Raw genomic sequence first — 19,711 nt, 5'->3', positions numbered from 1 at the left:
TGTGATCATTTAGTTTCCTTTAGCCAAACAGCAGGAGTCAGGCTTCATACATCTGTCTTGCATAATGTGGCATGAGCAGCACAAAGCAGCAGTATACTTTTTTATACCTACCTTATCCTGCTCAGGCTTATGGAAATTGAGGGTTTAACTCAGCATGCATTGAGGTAAACGCTATAGGTATCAAGCACAGAGCATTCAATCCATCTGAAATCCACGCAGACTTCTACCCAGCTGATTAAGATTCAAACTGGAGCTGCATGTGAAACTGAACCCAACCAGATGAACCCTATCACCTGCCACAGGCCTGTCAGGTGTCCTGTGTTTCCTCTCCGTGTCACAATTGGAGCAGACATCTCGTGTTTTCAGATCTAGATTGGAAAGATGTTCAGTATGATAGATGGAACTGTGACTCTACATCATTACAGAACATGAACATGTCGTTAGTGAAAGGGACTGTGACGATTAAAAACGGTCCATTTGAGTTAGCACTCAAATCAATCATTCAGTGCTCTTCTGAGTGTAGCGGATCAGATGCTGATGCGCTCTGACAGGTGTCAACAAGTGACAGGTGGGGCCCGTTGGCTCCAGTAAATGGTTGTTGTGGGTTGAATGGGCCAAGCAGTGGGACAAATTCCTCTCATGTAATCTGTTAATCTGGGGGGCGTGTCTTGTTTGAACCAAGGACCCCTCTCGGTGTAACCACGCCCAAATCAGCTGTTTCCTCAAATTCACCCAAGCTCCCCAGGAACTCTTTTCCTCGCTTCGGCCCAGTCTCACCCTGAACCGGTGGTGGACCGTCGCATTTCATTTCGGTGCGCCGTTAATCCGGCAACGAGTGGCGTCACGATGTCTCTGGCGGCTCAGCGGTGGTGTCCCACGAGCGTCCAGGTGACGGTGCAACAAGCCCGGGGCCTCAGGATCAAGGGGAAAAGCGGCACGAACGATGCGTACGCGGTCATGCAAGTGGGCAAGGAGAAGTTTCAGACCTCGGTGGTGGAGAAGAGCGTGGCACCGGCGTGGCGCGAGGAGGCCGCTTTCGACCTGCCGCCGCTGGCGCACCAGGACGCGGGAGGCAAGGAGCGCGGCACGCTGCGCGTCCACGTCCTGCACCGGGCCCTGGTCGGTCCGGACAAGCTGCTCGGACAGGCGGTGGTCAACCTGCTCCAGCTCGGGGAGGACAAAACCCGAGAGAAAACCGAGTAAGTCCACACAGAAGCAAGTTTAAAGGTCATAACAAGAAACTATGGATAGTTTGAGCGTCATACAGATTACTTTGTTGAGTGTGTCATCGACTGTTCATCACAGAGTCCCAGAGTTCAGACGGTCCAACACCCAACTATATTCAGTTTACTGTCATTAGAAATCGGACCGTGTGGCTAAAACTATTTCTGTCTATGCATATTATTTATCTTCCAAACAAATGGCATCATTGTCTCCTGGTAGATTCGCCCAGTAGCGCAAAGGACATCATTCTCTTGAAGTTTCTTTGAGTAATTAAATGTTTCTGCAGCTGCACCTGAGGACAAACCAGGCGTTTTCTTATGTAAAAAGGTGTTAAATAACCCACATGGTCACTGCATTTTTAAGGAGTCTGAGCTTCAAACCCACTGTTGGTTTTAGCCAGTCCTCTGAATACAAGACTGTCCTATGCAATATGCAGGTTTATGAGAAATGTTTGCAATTGTAATAAAATAAAAAAGATGCCGCATCTGCAAAAACATTTGCTTAATGTTGCCAGATAAATATGTTCCCCTTTTTAATTTGTGCATTTTAATAAGACTCTTTGGAAGGGAGTCCCTGTGATGTTTTGCACCTTTTTGCCACTGAGGTGAGGTATTTCAGTGCACACACACAGCATCACGATACACACACACACGCCATGCATCACGACACACACTCGCTCCGGTGCAGTTTAAGGGATTCGTTCCCCTGGTAGCAGCCTTCATGAAACACACTCAGCATTACCTACTCAGTGGAAAGACGCGAGTCGAAGGATTCACTCTTTCACTGAGTGAACTTGTCAACAACGGACGCTTTCCCCAAAGAAGACCCAGACTGCACCTCACTACGCTAATGAAGCACATTTCTGTCAGGAAAAAGATAAAAGCATCATTTAGATTATCTTTCTCCCGCATTCACACCCAGCAAAACAGGTGAAGTAATTAACTGCAATAAATGTCTGTTTCTGAGAATTTGAGTCCCCCATCATGTGACCGGTATTATACATACAGAAGCCTAAATACACAAACGCACACACTTCTCCCACCTTTCCAGGGTTGCTTGTTGCTTTGGTTTGTCTGCTCTGTTTGTTTTGGGTCAGCGCATTAGTTTTATTGTAGTCCAGGAAGGCCAGATTGTTCATGTTTTGTTTATCATCAAACATTATAGATGTGGTGTCTGATCTTCTTTCTTTTTTAGCAAACCTTTTTATGAAACAAAGTAAGCTGTCAATCTGCTTCAGTAAAACGATCAGTCGTTAAATCGGATCCGAGATCAGTAAATGAGCATTTGGTCATAAATAACTTGTCATATTATTCTGCCTCCAACTCTCACAGTATACGACACTGAACTTGACCGTGTGTGTGCGAGATATCACATCAGCAGAGTAAATGCTTAACTTATTATTGCTGTTGGTCTTTCTCTGTGAGCTCGGAGAATGCACCTTGGTTCTGTGGGCTAAATCCAGCTTCAGCCTCACATTCCTGGCGGTTTTTATCTCTGAAAGGCAAACAAAGATGGCAACAGAGACGGTCTTGCAAGGTCATTTTTTCTGAGCAAGACCACTGTCAGTGCTGAACTACGACAGGCATGCTCGTGTGTGTATATATGAGCGGCCAGTAGACTACAACCATTGTATAGTCCACCAAGTTCTCCTCTTTGAAGGTGTGTTGGCTAAAGAAAGCCCTGCTGTGAGCAAAGTGGTCACTCAACAGTATTCAGAAACCTTTAGACGGAACATGGGAATTAACTGAATTCATAGACATTTATTTAGTTTCTGGACCTTTTTATAAAAAGGGGACCTCATATTAAAACCCTCATACTACCTCTAGAAGCATTATAGTGTGGATGTTTTAAGAAACCGGCAGTAAGGCAAGTCTCAGTTACAGCATTTTGCCATTTTAAATGTCTTCACTGCAAGTGTATCTTTCCTTAACATTGTGATTCAGTTTGGATGGAAAGGGAATTCATTTTACTGTCTGTCTGTATTCTTTGCGCAGGCTTCGGTTTGGGTTCTCTGACCTGCGGGTGTGAGCCCTGGCCTGTTCTTGTCCTTGGACATTGTCACTGTCTAGTTGTTTTACTCACTTGGACAGCTCTTTTGGCACTCGCACATCTGTGCTCTGTGATAAGAAAGACTCGAGTCAGGCAGTCTTATCAGGGGGCAGGCTTCAAAAGGAAGGACGTGTGTGTGCAGAAAGTAGAATATATCTACAAAATGTTGAATCATACATTATCCTTCTGGCGGAACACCGTCAACTCTATGAGATTACGGAGTTGAAGGGCAGCTTCTTCATCATTATCATACAGTCCCTGTTAAGTGAAAGTCACTTTTCATTCCGCGTGCTGCACACGGCTTACTACCCGTCCAGAGAACGCACAAACACTTTTGCAACTTCCCCTGTGTGTAAACTGAACCAGAGCTTCCTTTTTACTTTGTCGGACATATTGGTGTCAATGTCTCATCTGTTGGCATCAGCAAAGTAAAGTAGTTGTTCAAAGGTCAGGGTTGTGATTATATTGAACTGCTTGGTTACTAATAACCCAATTGCTAATATTATTGTACTATGCTATACTAGGGTACAGTAAAGCATACAGTAGTTTATTAACTACACTCCTTGTACAATATTGTAATATATAGCATACTAATTCCACACTGTTTGATTAAACTATGATTAAGAATGTATATTTATTCAAATTACTGGTTACTTTAAAAAAATAACATTAGAACTGGATTATATTATTTATTTATATATAGGAGTTGTATTCAGTACAATCCTACGTTGACAATGACACCATTTAAAATAATGAAATGATGCCACAGAGGGATTGGATGAAATCTTTTTTTAGTTTTCATACCACATGTCGCTATGTGTGAGACTAAGAACATAACGGCTACAGAACACACTCGACATTGCATGCAATAACTATCCAGCAGTGTTTTGTTGAAAGGCATTCATCAGGGAAATCGTGAAGACGTCCCTAAGTGGAATATTTATGATGTCAAGGCCTGAAATGTGCAGATCACATCCCCATTACTCGTAAGCAGTATTGGAGACAGGGGAGCTGTGACTGCAGTCTCACATGTTCAATTTCCTGGATAAGACATTTCCCTCCTTAATTTGTTTATGCAACACAACTGAAGCGGTGCTGAGGGAGTAGGAGTAGGAGTAGGAGGGGGGTGACTGTCCATGTCTGTACCACCAAGAAGAATAGATTGTGTTTATTTTCTATCCGTTTCATCTCAGGGAGAGTTGTGTGAAAATGAAGGGTACAAAAATAGTGTATGGCGCAGAAACACAATATCTCAATATGCGAATATATCTAAAGGATAACAACTTTTCTTGATGCCCTTTCTGTTTAGGTAATTGAATGTAGTTTTTAAAAAACAATCTGTTATTTTTGAAGGCAACTTTCTTTTCTTCACATTGCATGAACAGACACACAGAAAGGCCCCCACGGCCCCTTCCTCATTTCCTCATTTCCCCAGGAATCCCAGTTTGAGTTGTTTGTTCAGTGGTGAGCTGACCATAACATTTCTGCCAGATAGGCACTTTATATGCTGACTGCCTCTTTTAGTTGTTCTGTTAAAGTATTCTGCTTATTCTGAGACCCTCCCGTCGGTATTGAGCCATATCAAGCTTTAGATGCTCTGCAAACCTGGTCTGGTGGAAGGTTTAATGACTTGGTTTAGGTTTTTCCACATGATTTTAAGATGTTAGTTTGAGTATATAACCAGTGTTCATATCCATATGTTATCTTATTGTCCAGCTACATTTAAATGTTGTGATTGTTTTTTAAATGTGATTAGTTTTAAAGCATTGGCTTCCTGTGACCACGGCCGACTGGTGCCGGGTTAGATGATTGTGAACGTGCACTTTATGCCCACGGTTGAACATGGCACGCTTCTCCAAGGCATAGTGGGTCATCAGAAAGCCTGCTGGGTATAAATATATGTGAAGTCTGGTCCTAAAGTAGTAAGTTATATTAAGATCTGAGATGAAAACATTTATAAAGGCTCTCAAAATATAGGTGAAAAAACAGAAGAAACAGTCTAAGCATTCATAACTTCCCCACATGTGAGGATGTCACAGGCAGAACGGTGTAATTATTATTATTATTGTGAAGAAAAAAAAATGAAAAAAACATTTCCTTCATGGTCAGTTTGCTGGTTGTACTTGGGTCCTCAGACTTTCCAAGAACATTCAAGTGGCTGCTGAGTCACGTTCTATTTGCGACAGGATGGATAATAGTTTCCACAAATAAACTGACGAGGTCTAAACCTCAACGTACTGTTCATGAATGTGTCTTTTAGTGTCTATGATTCCTTTCAGCCGTTTAGTAGATGATATGATGGTATCTAAGGAAGCAATGCGCCGTGAATGTAACCATTTTCTTATTGGCGCCTGGTTGTTGCGGTTGATGTGTGGAGCGATGCATCTTAAAAGTTATAAAGGTATTTAAAAACAGAACGGACACTATTCTAATGTTCTTGCTTTAGATTTTCAGATAATTGTCTAGTTGTCAAACATGCAGCTTTTAACTTTCTTTTCATAGCATCATTTCTTTCTGCTTTTTAATCTCTCAAACCTCTAAGTACTGCACACTACATGGGGGCAAGCCAACTCTCAGGAGTTAGTAGACCAAAAATTGAGCTAAGAGGGAGTGAGGACTACAAACGTAACCCAAAATCAATTGTTTCTCTTTTTATATGCTGGATCTGTAAAATAAATTGCCATATTAACTTTAAAGATGCATGTGTCTTATTTCCTCTGCCCTCAAGTGGCCAACAAATCAGTAATTGCAGGTCAAAGAATGTTTTAAGTGTGTGCAAATGCTCTTAATAAATGTTATTCTAATAAGATGCTTCTCTTCAACAGATGGTTTAAGTTGTTGGACAAGACTGGCAAGGCAGACAAAGACAGAGGAGAGGTGCTTTTGGACGTCCAGTTCCTGAGAAACAACATGACTGCCAGCATGTTTGACCTCTCGGCTCCCGGCAAATCCAGATCTCGCCTCGGCAAGTTGAAGGACAAAGTGCGTGGCAAGAAAAAGGACTCTGACGCTGCATCTGATGTGGTGCCGTCCTCCACCCAAGTTCTGATAGAGAGCGATGAGGAGGGGGACGGGGAGGGAGCCGCGGTCAAGGGCGATAAAAAGAAGAAACCGAAGCTGACATCTTTGTTTTCCCACAAGTCTAACCTGCAGAAGAACATGTCTCAGTCCACGTCTGTTCTCACTGCAAAGAACCTTTCGCTGAGCGGCAGCCAGTCGTCTGATCTAAATGTGGATTCCTCTGAAGGTTGGGAGAAACCATTTTTAAAATGTTTTATTTACACCATCACCACTATCTTGTTTATTTTCTCTTGTACTCTGTCATTATATGCATGTTAACTTTCCCATGTCCCTCCAGGTAAAAAGAAGTTCAAGTTCCTGATGCATAAACGCTCAAACAGCTCGGATGGCAAAGATGCCTCCTCCGGTCACCAGAAACATGGCGCTGCAGAACAGAGTAACTTGTGCATCAATGGCAGCCATGTTTACCGCGAAGAGCCGCCGCCCCGGCCCTCTCGCATCGGCTCAAACTTCAGTCTGGCCAGTTCAGGCCACGGATCCATGGAGGATGTCCCTGAAAGCTCTCCATCTGTTGACTCGCTGAAGGTGGTGAGGCAGTATTCACCATGGACAGAAGAGGAAGAGGAGGAGGAGGAGGAAATAGAAAACACAAAAGAGAATGCAGGTCAGCTAAAACGAGAGGAAGAGGAAAAGCTTAGGATGGAGGAGGAGATGAGGGAAAAAGAACAGGAAGAGGAAATGGCTAGGAGAAAAGAGCTTGCGAGGTTGTCTGATGAGAAGAGGAGACGAGAGGAAGAAGAAATGAGGTATGAAGAGAATATTAAAAGGGAGGAAGAAGAAAGGATTAGGAGGGAGGAGGAAGAGAGGAGGCGACAACAAGAGGAAGAGGAGAGGGTAAAAAGAGAACAAAAAGAGTGTGAAAGATTGGCAGAGCACAAATTAAGACTAAAGGAACAAGAAAGACTGATCGAAGAAGAGAGAGTTAGAAAGGAGGAAGAGGAGACTATTATGAGGGAGGAGGAGAGGGTTCGAAAAGAGAGGAGACAAAAGGAAGAGGAAATGGTGAGAAGACAAGAGAAGGAACGGGAGGAAAAGATGAGGTTTGAGGAACAAGAAAGGATCCGGATGTCGGAAGAAAGTGCTCATGAAGAGAGGAGACAAGAGGAGAGAGTAAGGAGACAAGAAGAGGAGTGTAAATTAGCAGAGGAAACGAGACTGGGGGAAGAAGAAAGAAGGATTGAAGAAGAGAAATTAAGTAAGGAGGAAGATGAAAGGATCAGGAGGGAGGAGGACATGGCTGAGGAAGAGAGAAAGAAACTAGAGGAGGAAGCGATGAGGAAAAGACGAGAGGAAGAAGAGATTAGGGAGGAAGAAGAGATTAGGAAGAAACGAGAGCAAGAGATTAGGAAGAAACGAGAGAAAGAAGAGATTAGGAAGGAACGAGAGGAAGAAGAGATTAGGAAGAAACGAGAGCAAGAAGAGATTAGGAAGGAACGAGAGGAAGAAGAGATTAGGAAGGAACTAGAGGAAGAAGAGATTAAGAAGGAACGAGAGGAAGAAGAGATTAGGAAGAAACAAGAGCAAGAGATTAGGAAGGAACTAGAGGAAGAAGAGTTTAAGAAGAAACGAGAGGAAGAAGCGATTAGGAAGGAACGAGAGAAAGAAGAGATTCGGAAGGAACGAGAGAAAGAAGAGATTCGGAAGAAACGAGAGGAAGAAGAGATTAGGAAGAAACGAGAGGAAGAAGTGATTAGGAAGGAACGAGAGGAAGAAGAGATTCGGAAGGAACGAGAGGAAGAAGTGATTAGGAAGGAACGAGAGGAAGAAGTGATTAGGAAGGAACGAGAGGAAGAAGAAATTAGGAAGAAACGAGAGCAAGAGAATAGGAAGGAACGAGAGGAAGAAGAGATTAGGAAGGAACGAGAGGAAGAAGAGATGATGAGAAGACAAGTAGAAAAGCATGAGGAAAGGAGGAGACTCGAAGAACAAGAAAGGAGGCGAAGAGAGCATGAGGAAAGGATTAAGGAGGAGGAGGAGAAGGCTAGGAGGGAAACGGAAGAATATGGGAGATTGGTAAAGAAAAACAGGAAACTAGAGGAGGAAGAAGGGAAACTGATTAAAGCAGAGAAGATTAGACGTGAGGAAGAAGAAAAGATAAGGGTGGAGGAAGAAAGGGAAGAAGAAGAGAGGGTAAGGAGAAAGGAAGAAGAGCGTGAGCAGTTGGCAGAGAAAAAGAGGATGCTAGAAGAAAGGAGACTTGAGAAGGAAAGAAAGCAAAGGGAGGAAGAGGAGATAAGAAGCCGAGAGAAAGAGGAGAGCGGCAGGAAAGAAAAGGAGAGATTGGTCGCAGAAAAAATTAGACAACAGGAACAAGTGAGGAGAAGGATTGAAGAAGAGGAGAGAAGGGAGGAAGAGGAGAAAGCTGAAAGGGAGAAGAAAGAAGAGGAGGCTAGAAAGCTGGAGAAAGAGAAGTTAAAAAGAGATGTCGAAGAGCAGAAGAGGGACGACCAAACCAAACGCCAAGCTGCAGGGAAGCCGCCCGCGGTGGGAAGCCCCGCTACCTCTTCTTCGAATCCCTTTGATGAAGAGGTTTCCAATAATCCTTTTGAGGGGATTCAAGACTCTCCTGCTGGAAGCGACCGCAGCGCCGCCGCGCCGCCAGCCGCCCGGCAAAGGTTAGAATGTCCATGAACCGGAATCAAAATCTAATTTAATAGATGATATATTTTCCGCACATGGTAGTGACTCTTTATATTGTTTCACATATCGTCACGGCTACAGTTCCTCTTGGCACTTCTCTTTTCAAAGCTGACGCCGTCCCGACACTCGAGTAGCTTTGTGTGTTGAGGTCGGTGTGAGCGTGCAGACGCACGCGAGGATGTGTTTCTTTTGTCAACTGAGTCTGGCCTCATTGTAGCAGGTGACGGGTAGAGGGAGTAATAATGACTTCAAACCACGAGTGTGACGGTAAAGCTGGTCATCTCAGGATGGTATTTTAGAAGATTAAATGATTTACCGTCTTAATACATCACATTGCCTTTATTCTACATTTCTTTTTTCTGTCAATATTCTGTCTTGTTCTCTAATTTAAAAAAAATGTGTTGTACATTTTCTTATTTTTATTACTAGATTTTAATATCTTTTATTCCCAATTTTAACATACAAGAAAAGTAATATTTTGTCCTCCCTGAGTACTCAAAATCATGCTTTAATCTCATGAAGTTTGTCTCATTTCTAGGGTTGAACCTGCAGCCTCGTCGGTCGGAAGCAAGCCCGTTTCCTCTGATGAAAAGGACCCGATCAACACTCAACGGGAGAGGAAAGCGGCTCCTCAGCCTCCAGGAAGGCAGCAAGCTGAGAGGGCGCAGGATGGAGCGACGCAACAGCCAGCACGCATCAACACCAAGGGTAAAGACAACGGCATCAAAACCGTCAGCGTTCTCCCTCAGCGCTCGGTGCAAACGATTGCTCCTCTGGGTCGGACTCCCACTGAGGAAAAGAACAACCGGAGCTCGACACAAAGTCGTGCCGCCGAAGAAATCTCAAATGTGGTGAAACCAGGTAAACGTACCGCTCCAGCTCCACCTCGCTCTGTGGAAGGAGAGCCGTCACCGGAGCACGACACGCCGCTGCCTTCTGATGAGAACATGGCCCATGTCTGTGGCGCTGAGGCCAAACCAGTCTCTATCGTTTCTGGTTTGAATCCATTTGAAGACGGTGAAGTTAAACATGTCGCCCAAGAGGATTCAACCGCCTCCGATATGACTGGTTCAGTCAAATTGCCTCCGGTTGTGTCGCAAGCTGCTGGTAAAGATGCTGCGTCTCGGGCAAAAACCAAATCCTCAAAAGCCCACGCTCCCCATCTTCCTGCAAAGACGGCCGCCGCGTCGAGCACTTCAATCCACCAGAATGCTGAGAGGGGTCGTGTTGCCGATGGTGCCGAGGTGACTGGTGACAGTGGAAGCCATCTCCCATGTGAGCCCATGTCGGAGGCCGCCGGTCCTGTGCGTGTCCAGGAGGCTCCGCTGCATGAGTCCCAGCCGGTGCCTTTGCCGAGTGCCGGGGAGGACGCAGGTCGGAAGGTGGGGCCGCTGACGACGACACGCAGGTGAGACAGTTCAGACCCTTTTATACAAGACCTCCTCGTTTATTAAAGATCTCACACCACTAGCTGTCAAAGAATGACTTTCATAGAAAGAAGATTCATAATGCCACACATTCCTATGAATATTTCTTCATTTACACTCCTTCGTCATCCCTTTGCTTGTATCGTCGCTCATCTTGTATTTGATACGGTTGTTGTGGATAAGTGAGATCGCAGCTTTAATGCAAATATATTCTCTTTTGACTCGTGATTTTTCTGAATGGGTTACAATTATGCAGCTTTAATACTTAGTGTTATATTTCCGTTAAGTCCCATCCAATAGATGCCTACATTGTTCTTTCTTTTGTCTTTTTTTGTCATTGCAGGCTTCAGCCTGTAAAACCCCTTGATCCTTTGGAACAGCAGTCTGTTTCAGTCGTTAAAGGCCTAAAAGATAACCGTTCCACAGGCATCCTTTGTGAAGTCCAGGTAAAAACAAGGGTATCTTGTATGGGGGTTAATCGATTTTTATTTATGAAATGAGGAAAGAATCTGTTAAATGTAAATGCTTGATAAGCAGCATTTGAATATTCCAATTGCGTCTTCATTTTTTAATTATATATATATATTTTTTCATTCTTTATGTCCTCTCACAGGCCAATGGCGCTGGGTTGAAAGGACCCTACTCGCAGCTGACTCAGGGGGAACTCATCTCTCTGGTGCTCAAACAAGAAAAGCAGCTGTCGGAGAGAGACAAAAAAGTAGCGGAGCTGGAGAAGTACATCGACGACTTGCTTGTGCGGATCATAGAAGAGAAACCAAGTATTCTCATGTCCCTGAACGCTCTGAAAAAAGCTACCTAGGTGGATTCACAGCTGACACTTTAGCTCCTCTGGTCCTAATCGGTACCGAAACAGAAACTTCAAAATACTTGTGAAATGTAAAAGTTTGGATTTACAAGGTTTCACAATGTTGGCAAATTAATATTGATAATGATTTAAATATATTTTGTAAAAGGCATCTTACAGAAGCTATTACAGTTTCAGCTCTTTTCAATTAGAGGATTATATTAATTTGCAATCAAAGATGTTAATGAGGACAAAGATGATCTACCTTTTTCTAAATATTTAGCAATATTTCTTGACTCCTGTATTATGTAAATGTATTAATTAAATTCTTTCCAGAAATTACTTGCCAACATGACCGAACTACTGTATGTATTGGTGTACAATTGTAATTTTTTTCTATAGAGCGTTCGCTTCCTGTACCCTGGAGATATCTTCAATGTGAAGAACAGCCTTCTTTTATTATCCAAACTATGCACGAGTTTCGTCATCAACATTTCTTGCTCTTGTATTGAATGTTAAGGTTTACATGATTCTACTAACCCCCAAAAGGCACTTTACGCTTCTTACACTGTTAACATGATGTTCACTGAATTATCGCACTGTTATGGTATTAAAATATGCCAAATTCAATAAAGTTCTTTTTTCTGAAAAACTGGTATTTGGCTATTCCTGATCAACGTTTAGCCATCTCTGTAGTTTACCCCTATGTGTGCACCTTGAGATTCACTGTTTCCCTCGAACATGTCCTCATCAACTGTGTGCTTATTCCACATTTCAACAGTTTCTAATATCATTAAAAAGTAGGAGCGTGCCGAATAATTTAACCTTGATTGACAGTCTACTGGTGTGCACTGTCTTCTCTATTATTGTCACGACCAAGCGGAACGTTAGACTTCCGAACAGTTGTACCTACCCGGACACTTCCTGTTCGCGCCCCGAGGACGTTCACTGGTAATTCCTCAGCTGTGTAAAGTTTCCTCGTGCTCATGGCGAGCCCACCAGTGTAACTGCGGGTGTTCAAGCTAACTCCCCGTTTCTTATTGTTAATTTCTAGTTGTCGCAGCTCGTATTAAAGATGTCAAGTGCAGCTTTGAGATGCTCGGGCTGCGGCGGCTCAAACATTGTAGAGGATGCGCTGTACTGCCAAGCCCAGCAGGTGTGTGTGGACTGCGGCTCTGTGGTGTCCGAAGACGCGCTGGCCAGTGAAAGCGTGTACGTGGGAGGTTCAGGTACGTCACGTCACAGCAGTGGCTGAAATTAACCTGTTTTTCAATTCAGTTCATTTGGTATATCCAACATCATAAATTACATATTTTCCTCAGAGGGCTTTACAATATGTACACACATACATGCCTGTCCCAGGACCTCACATCGGATCAGGAAAAACTCCCAAGAAATGGAAAACACACTTTCACGGGAAGGAGAGCAACAGAGGAGGATCCCTCCTCTCCCGGATGGACAGAAGCAATAGATGTCATGTGACCAGAAGGAATCATTACAGAGTTACAACACATTTAATGAGTGAGTGTATGAATAGAGTAGCATGTCTAGGGGCTGGACCAGGTGATCCTGATTCAGCCCTAACTATAAGCTCTGTCAAAGAGGAAAGTCTTGAGCAGGGGTCGGGAACCTATGGCTCTTCCGGTGACGGCATATGGCTCCCAGACAATTTGGAGTTAAAAAAAAGAAAAATCTCCGCCCGCCCCCCTGTAATTTTCTTTATCGCGCCAGATTACAGCAGAAGTAATTTAAGGTCCTTTTCTTAGTGTCGCGCCGCAGAGCTCCGATGCCGGCGTGTACGCGCATCGGGGCGGAGCAAAGAAAAAGTCACCTGCACCCCCCCCCCCCCAGCATCATGCAGCACCAGAAGTCGCATTAAAAGCGAGACATATTTAATTTATTATACGTTAAAAATACGATATGGCTCTCAATGAAATATATTTAGAAGTATTTGGCTTTTATGGCTCTCCCAGTCCAAAAGGTTCCTGACCCCTGGTCTTGAGTCTACTCTTCACTGAGGTGACTGTGTCTGCCTCCTGGACTGAAGGTGGAAGCTGGTTCCATAAAAGAGGAGCTTGATAACTGAAGGCTCTGGCTCCCATCCTACGTTTATAGACTCTAGGAACCACAAGTAGTCCCGCATTTAGTGAGCGCAGCTCTCTAGTGGGGCAATATGGTACGACAAGCTCCTTAAGATATGATGGAGGTTGCAGACTTCTTGATATGGCCACTCTTAATGCTGAGCTTAGATCTGTATTTCATTTTGAGAGGTATGAAGCAGAAAGGCTGATCTCCCAGAGGGCTGATGAGTGGATGCTCCCTCTCCACACCAAGCCAGAACCCCCTCAGTATTTGCGCTGTAAACCTCGGACGTCATCTACCTGATGAACTGGTCCTCTTCAGCAGAGCTGAACTCTGAAGAGATCTCTCAACCGGTCAGACTGAGCACTTGTGCGGGAAGTATTTCTTAAAGTACCCTCTAGTGGACGAGATGTGCTCTTTGAGACAAAGAATACTGTGAGGGCATCCAAATCACTGGTTTCAGCCCATTCACCCCGATTCTCAAAGGAATCAATATTCCCTTGATCGAGTCGCCTCTCCCACAGCTCCAGAGTGAAATGGCTGATCTTGTCTGCCAGGTGAAGAAGGGGCTTTTCTCTGCCTTGTAGATTGCCAAATATTTCATGGAGATAGGCTAGTTACACGTGTGTGTGTGTGTGTGTGTGTGTGTGTGTGTGTGTGTGTGTGTGTGTGTGTGTGTGTGTGTGTGTGTGTGTGTGTGTGTGTGTGTGTGTGTGTGTGTGTGTGTGTGTGTGTGTGTGTGTGTGTGTGTGTGTGTGTGTGTGTGTGTGTGTGTGTGTGTGTGTGTGTGTGTGTGTAGGATTGTCAACTTGTTACACTCGGTTTTTGCTTCAGTCTGACACCTTTGGGAAAAACCTACTTTTCTGTGCTTTGTGGTCGACTACCTATGTAATAGAAACACTTTTTGTAATCGTGTTACTTATTGGCCGACATATGCACGGATACACATGTGTACCTGCAAACTTGTCACCTTTCGGTGAAATTCACCGTTTTGAACTCAAAATAGGTCATCCACGTGAATCGTGGAGATCCGAAGAGTTTTTGTTTCGGGGGGGGGGGGTCACCTGGCCCGCTGCCGTTGAGATTGCAGTGAGACGCGGAGAAAAGTGTGAAGTGGTGCTCTTCGCAATAAAACATCTTTGATGGGACGTGTCGCGTCTCGGCCAATCAGCGTTCAGATGTCCACAGCGTTTGGGGGTTCAGGTTAGCTTGAATGTTAGCCCGCTACATCTGCTCCTGTCACGCTGCACGGTGTAGCGATGCTAACAAAGTACCCGTACGTTAAACACGATGTGATTTAGCATATTTTTAGTATCGATACTTCATTAAGAGAGCGATCAGAGCGCACGCGCTGCTCCGTGTCGAGCTGTCTGCGCACACTGCGCTGCGCAGCTCACAGCGAGAGAAGTGGCGCAGCTTTAGAGACTTCGGCTTAAAGAATAAAAAGATGCCAGAAGTGAAATGTTTCAGTCTGTAAAGTTGTGTAACTCTCCAGCTGCTCATCCTGATGAACTGTGTCTCATCTGGTCAGAGACTAACGGCCTCATAGTGTATCATCAATGCTATGATGGAACCATGTAGTTTCATTCATATCTGGCTGTATGAATACTCATATTACTGTCATTTGTTAAGTGTTGAAATAGTTGGTAAAAAGTGAACCATACAGATGTTTTATTTATTACTATTATAGATAAATATACCAGTCTCGTAATTATGGTACCATATTGTTTTTATGGTATTGTATTGAATTCTGGTATCGGGTATCATGATATTTATGGCAGGTATGTAATATGTATAGAAGTTATAATATGAGTATCGTGACAAACAGGTAGAGACAGAACAGATTCAGGGAGAAGTCCATGAGGACTGTTCAGGCAAAAAAAGGAAGTTGGTTCATGAATGACTTTAACCATATTATATATAATGACCATGTATATTTGTTATTACTATCATTATAGGGCTGAGTCAGAGCGGAGAACCTTTTGTTCTTAAACTGTTTATTATCATTATTTAGATTTGTGGTCAGAACAATAAAATGACTAGTTGTGGTTCTAAAAGCTTTGAGGCTTCAAACAACGTGGATGTGGTGTGGTGACAAAAAAAAAAAAAAAATCACCTGCACCCCCCCCCCCCCCCCCCGTTGTCACCTTTTTCACCCCTCATGAGTTTGCAGGTATGATATATATATATACACACACACACTCTTGAAACTTGAACAACTAAATATTTCTAGTTTTTTCATTTAGTTTTGCTCGCCCTGTACATTCTGGGATGTATCGCGAAGATGACAACGATGCAGCATCCTGGTGTTCCTGTAGATCTTCTCTTGGCTGCAGAGGGACTTGTCCTGAGTAAGACGCTCATGTCCCCCGGCAGCGTCCTCATGGCCAGTTCCATCCATCAGGGGCTTTTGGCTGAACACGCATTTGTTCGGTGTGGCTTGCGGAGCCGCAGGCTCACAGAGTCTTGTTGCTGCAAGCACACTGACTATTGCCCTGCGGGTTTATTATTAATCTGCCAATTCCTCATCTTCCGCCAGAACTTTGTCCGCGCGTACAGGCAGCAGTGTAGGTCGCATATTCTATGCCCCTCCCGGTGCTCTCTCGATCTCCCCCCGCTCTCTCTATATGTATATAAACACCTCTCGGTAGAAGCCACACCATCTAAATGTCTTGCAAAATGTTCTAGTTTAGGCTTGTGGACAAAAGGCCCAGAGAACTAGTAATAATGCATTTGTGTTTACCATTGGACTTTGTCTTGACTATTTCTTTTATAATCCAGATGTCAGCTACAGCCGATCCACAGCTGGAGCCAAAAAGCCATGTATGAACCTGATCATAGGTGAGATCTTCTTTCCGGGGGGAGCTTATGACACTGTTACGTAGTAGCTTCTTCTTCTATACACACACACACACACACACACACAGGGGGTCTCGCTGCTCTCACATGCTTCTGTCTTTCTTCCACCCCGACAGGTGTTCAGCGTGTGATCTCCATATGTCGGATTCTCAGGGTCAACAGTGAGATTGAAAAGCTTGCGGAGGTCTATTACAGGCAGGCTTATCAGCACGAACGTTTCATCAGAGTGAGCCTCCAGAAGAAAGAGCACCTGGCTGGTTGCTGTCTGCTTGTAAGCTGCCGATTGCTCAATTGGCCCATAAGCATGGCAACCATTAGCTGCCTGCTGGATGCCGACACCATGGTGATGGGGATGCTTTACATCGAGATGATCAAGGTTCTCAACATTGAGGCTCCGATCGTCAACATCACTGATGTGATGGAGGCCCACAGTCACGAGTAAGTAGAAGACGAAGGTCTGAATGTTTGTGTTGGGGGGGGGGGGGGGGGAAGGGCACTTTAATGACCTCATCAGCCACATGATCGTTAAACCTCAACTCTGTTTCTTTTATTTTTACATTGTACAATAGCGAGAGAGCATCCATTCTCATTTTCCTCCCGTACTCAGATGAGTCATTTCATAGAAAACTGACCGGTTGTTAACATAATTCTACAACCTGTAGTAAAGTTAAATGTCCCAAGCCTACTATAAATCCCCCGTGATCCCCTTAGCCCCTTTAGCTTTGTTCCACACAAGTGGAGAAGACCTTTCTTATTTTCGAAGATGTTTAGCTTTCTGAATATGAAAATGTTGAATTTTCTCTGGACTGACTGGACTTTAACCCTCCTGTTGCCTTAGGGTCATTTTGACCCGATTAAATATTTAACCCTCCTGTCGCCTTAGGGTCATTTTGACCCGATTCAATGTTTCACCCTCCTGTTACCTTTATATTTACTAACATATTTTACCCTTTGGGTTCAATTTGACGCCAGCAATTAAAACCTCCAGAAAATTATTAGAATTAATATTGTTTTCCAAGTTTAAGTGTGAGGCACTTTATGTTTGTTTGTTGACTACCGAAAGAACACAGACATTAAACATTGAATGGGGTCAAATTAATCCTAAGGCGACACAAGGGTGTAATATTGATTCGGGTCAAATTGACCCTAAGGCAACACAAGGGTTAAGGGAGCAGCTCTTGTCTGGATGGAATGCAGTAATGAGTCAACAGAAGCTAATCTAAAGGTGTCTGTGCCGCTGCAAAGCTATCGGACAGAAAAGAGGCTCAACTGTGCTGTAATTAATTCTCAAGAGGTGGTTTGAATTATACATTTCTAAGACTTATTGAAAATGTGTTTTTTTTCTTTCTGTCAGCTACCAAATTAGCTCACTTCATGTTCCGGAAGAATTGGCTGAGAGCCATAAGGACTTGACCCAACGTGCCGTGGAGCTGGTGGAGCTGGCGGCAGACAGCTGGATTGTGACCGGCCGCAGACCCATCCCCATCATGATGGCCGCCATCTTTCTGTCGTGGCAGTCCTTGAAACCCAACAAGCACCGCTTGAAGTTGTCCCTGGAGAAATTCTGTAAGCTTGCCAAAGTGAGCAAGCACAGGGTCGCTACCATGAGGTTAGCTGAGATGAAGGAGATGCTGTGTAAGCTGGGACGGGAGATTCCCTGGGTCAGGGAGGCGGTGACGCCGGGCAACGTTGTCAAGCATGTGGAGGATATTCTAAAGCACAGGTATGCGCTGCTCAGGAGGGCCGTCAGAGCCCGGGAGGACGCTCTGCTGGCAGAGGCTGAGGCCAGCTGTGAGGACCTCCCAACCCAGGAGGACGCTCCCGCCCACATCTCTGGGCTCGTGGATCAGAATCCAAATGCATCGTCCGTGGAGATAATAGCTGAAAGGACGCAGCGGCCGGGAGACGGAGATCATCATCAGCTGCACAGGGAGACTCTCAAGGGCCCCGACCCAGCAGCCAACTGGGGGAAGAGGGTCCTGTTTGCTCCGCCCTGTGTGGTCCAAGCCAAGAGACGCCGAGTGGAGCAGCCCGAGCGCACGGATGTGACCGGAGATGAGGACATCTCTGACAGTGAAATCGACACTTACATCCGCACTCCTCAGGAAGCTCGAGAGTTTGCTCTGACGCAGAAGATGCTTTCTGAATGACAAATCCGTACCCGCTGTCCCTCAAGGCCGGATTATTCAGATGTTTGATTTCCATGCAATTTGGTTTGTGATAAGAGATGCGATCACCTTGTGTATGTCGTGTAATGCAGTCACACATTATGGTTTTTGTTTTGATGCTTATACTTGTTACATAAAAGTTGTGTTGAAGGAGTGAAATAAATGTATATTTCTGGATCAGTGAACAATTTAGTGTTAAGATCTCCACTCAACAAACTGAAATGCATTTTTAAAGGAAATATTTAATGGTATTAATAGTATAACTTACATTTATAGTTTTTGCATAATAAAAGAAAAGGTAGAACATTTTTATATTTAAGCGTGAAGAAATCAAGACGTCTGCTGGGGAGAAATCCTATGAAGCCTCCATCCATTGTGTTGATTGAATAGCGACATCCCAATGAGTACTTTCATAACGCCCAAAGAGGTTTTTCACAATATTACTTCTCATTCACACAGTCACTGAAAAATGGCAGCATGACATTCTGAACATTCGCTACGACGGTTTACACTGTTAAAATCCATCTTTAAGTATATACAACTCTTTTCTTTGCATCAGGATGTGATGGAATTATCAAATTATTCAAAGTAGAGTGATTTAATAATTGAGTGCTGAAGAGTTCATGATAAAGTTCAGCCCCTTTATGTAAAGAACAAAAGGGCTAATGGCATGCAGCCCAGATATAAAATGGTAGACTTCATCTGTTTGGCAGCTTTTCCCGTTTTGATCATGAATTTAAATGTGTTGAAGAGAAACAGAAGTGTGCTTCATGGGGTTTATTTGACGGAGGAACAACTATCATTGGACGGCAGGACATGTACATCATTGTTGGCAAGCACCAAGCGTGATGGAACAATCAATACATTCTCACATTGTTTCAATGTCCTAATCAGCTCCAGTTGAGATGCATAAAACACTTCTGTCCTCCCTGTTATTTAATTAAATTAAGTAGATTCAGCAGGGCAACCACACAGAGGCCAAGTGAGATGGAAATTAATTTAATTACAGTTATATTAATCAGTAGAGGTCATTCAATCTGTGTTTTTAGTCACAATTTCCCACAATGTGTTAGTACAGATCAGAGAACATACATGTTGTGAACGTCGCATCACAAATCCCATACGCCGTTTACAGGAAGCTACGAGAAAGTCCACTGAAAAACAATTCAATCACAGAGTCTCTTCATGCCAACAAATGTTGACGATGGAAAAGAGCAAACACAAAGGCACACATGTTCCACGTCGCTGGAGCTCACAGAATGACGATCGCTCCTGCAACTGGTGGATTTTGTTGAGTTTTCACTGCTGCAAAGAGAAATGAGCCTCGTCTGTCAGGAGGAGGGAGACACATGTACACAGAGAACTCAGAATAGGGG

The 19,711-nt window shown here is 44.1% G+C and overlaps 2 protein-coding genes across 3 annotated transcripts; both read left to right on the top strand.

The window, feature by feature from the left end:
- Positions 1-720: 720 nt before the first annotated feature.
- On the top strand, positions 721-11,882 carry LOC130205572 (axoneme-associated protein mst101(2)-like). Its single transcript, XM_056433030.1, has 6 exons — positions 721-1,199; positions 6,099-6,520; positions 6,632-8,969; positions 9,533-10,402; positions 10,765-10,867; positions 11,035-11,882. The coding sequence occupies exons 1-6, from the start codon at positions 847-849 to the stop codon at positions 11,239-11,241; spliced, it is 4,293 nt and encodes a 1,430-aa protein (XP_056289005.1). The 5' UTR covers positions 721-846; the 3' UTR covers positions 11,242-11,882.
- Positions 11,883-12,179: 297 nt separating this feature from the next.
- brf2 (BRF2 RNA polymerase III transcription initiation factor subunit) lies at positions 12,180-18,643 on the top strand. Of its 2 annotated transcripts, XM_056433255.1 has the most exons (5): positions 12,182-12,455; positions 12,549-12,747; positions 16,090-16,149; positions 16,284-16,605; positions 17,522-18,643. In XM_056433255.1, the coding sequence occupies exons 1-5, from the start codon at positions 12,357-12,359 to the stop codon at positions 18,315-18,317; spliced, it is 1,476 nt and encodes a 491-aa protein (XP_056289230.1). In that variant the 5' UTR covers positions 12,182-12,356; the 3' UTR covers positions 18,318-18,643. The 2 variants fall into 2 exon arrangements, with proteins under 2 accessions (XP_056289231.1, XP_056289230.1); XM_056433256.1 differs by lacking the exon at positions 12,549-12,747 and having other exon boundaries at positions 12,180-12,455.
- The last annotated feature ends 1,068 nt before the right edge of the window (positions 18,644-19,711 follow it).

This window comes from Pseudoliparis swirei, chromosome 15, assembly GCF_029220125.1.
Source record: "Pseudoliparis swirei isolate HS2019 ecotype Mariana Trench chromosome 15, NWPU_hadal_v1, whole genome shotgun sequence".
Classification (NCBI taxonomy): Eukaryota; Metazoa; Chordata; class Actinopteri; order Perciformes; family Liparidae; genus Pseudoliparis; species Pseudoliparis swirei.
Note: the sequence above shows the minus strand (reverse complement) of the source record. Positions and strands in the feature narration are given on the sequence as shown.

Bases quoted from the DNA above. Each gene is read 5' to 3' on its own strand.
- LOC130205572 (XM_056433030.1), top strand. From the start codon at position 847: ATGTCTCTGGCGGCTCAGCGGTGGTGTCCCACGAGCGTCCAGGTGACG. The intron at 8,970-9,532 runs GTTAGAATGTCC...TCTCATTTCTAG, and splicing joins CCGCCAGCCGCCCGGCAAAG to GGTTGAACCTGCAGCCTCGT. The intron at 10,868-11,034 runs GTAAAAACAAGG...GTCCTCTCACAG, and splicing joins GCATCCTTTGTGAAGTCCAG to GCCAATGGCGCTGGGTTGAA.
- brf2 (XM_056433255.1), top strand. From the start codon at position 12,357: ATGCGCTGTACTGCCAAGCCCAGCAGGTGTGTGTGGACTGCGGCTCTG. The intron at 12,456-12,548 runs GTACGTCACGTC...TATTTTCCTCAG, and splicing joins CGTGTACGTGGGAGGTTCAG to AGGGCTTTACAATATGTACA. The intron at 16,606-17,521 runs GTAAGTAGAAGA...TCTTTCTGTCAG, and splicing joins ATGGAGGCCCACAGTCACGA to CTACCAAATTAGCTCACTTC.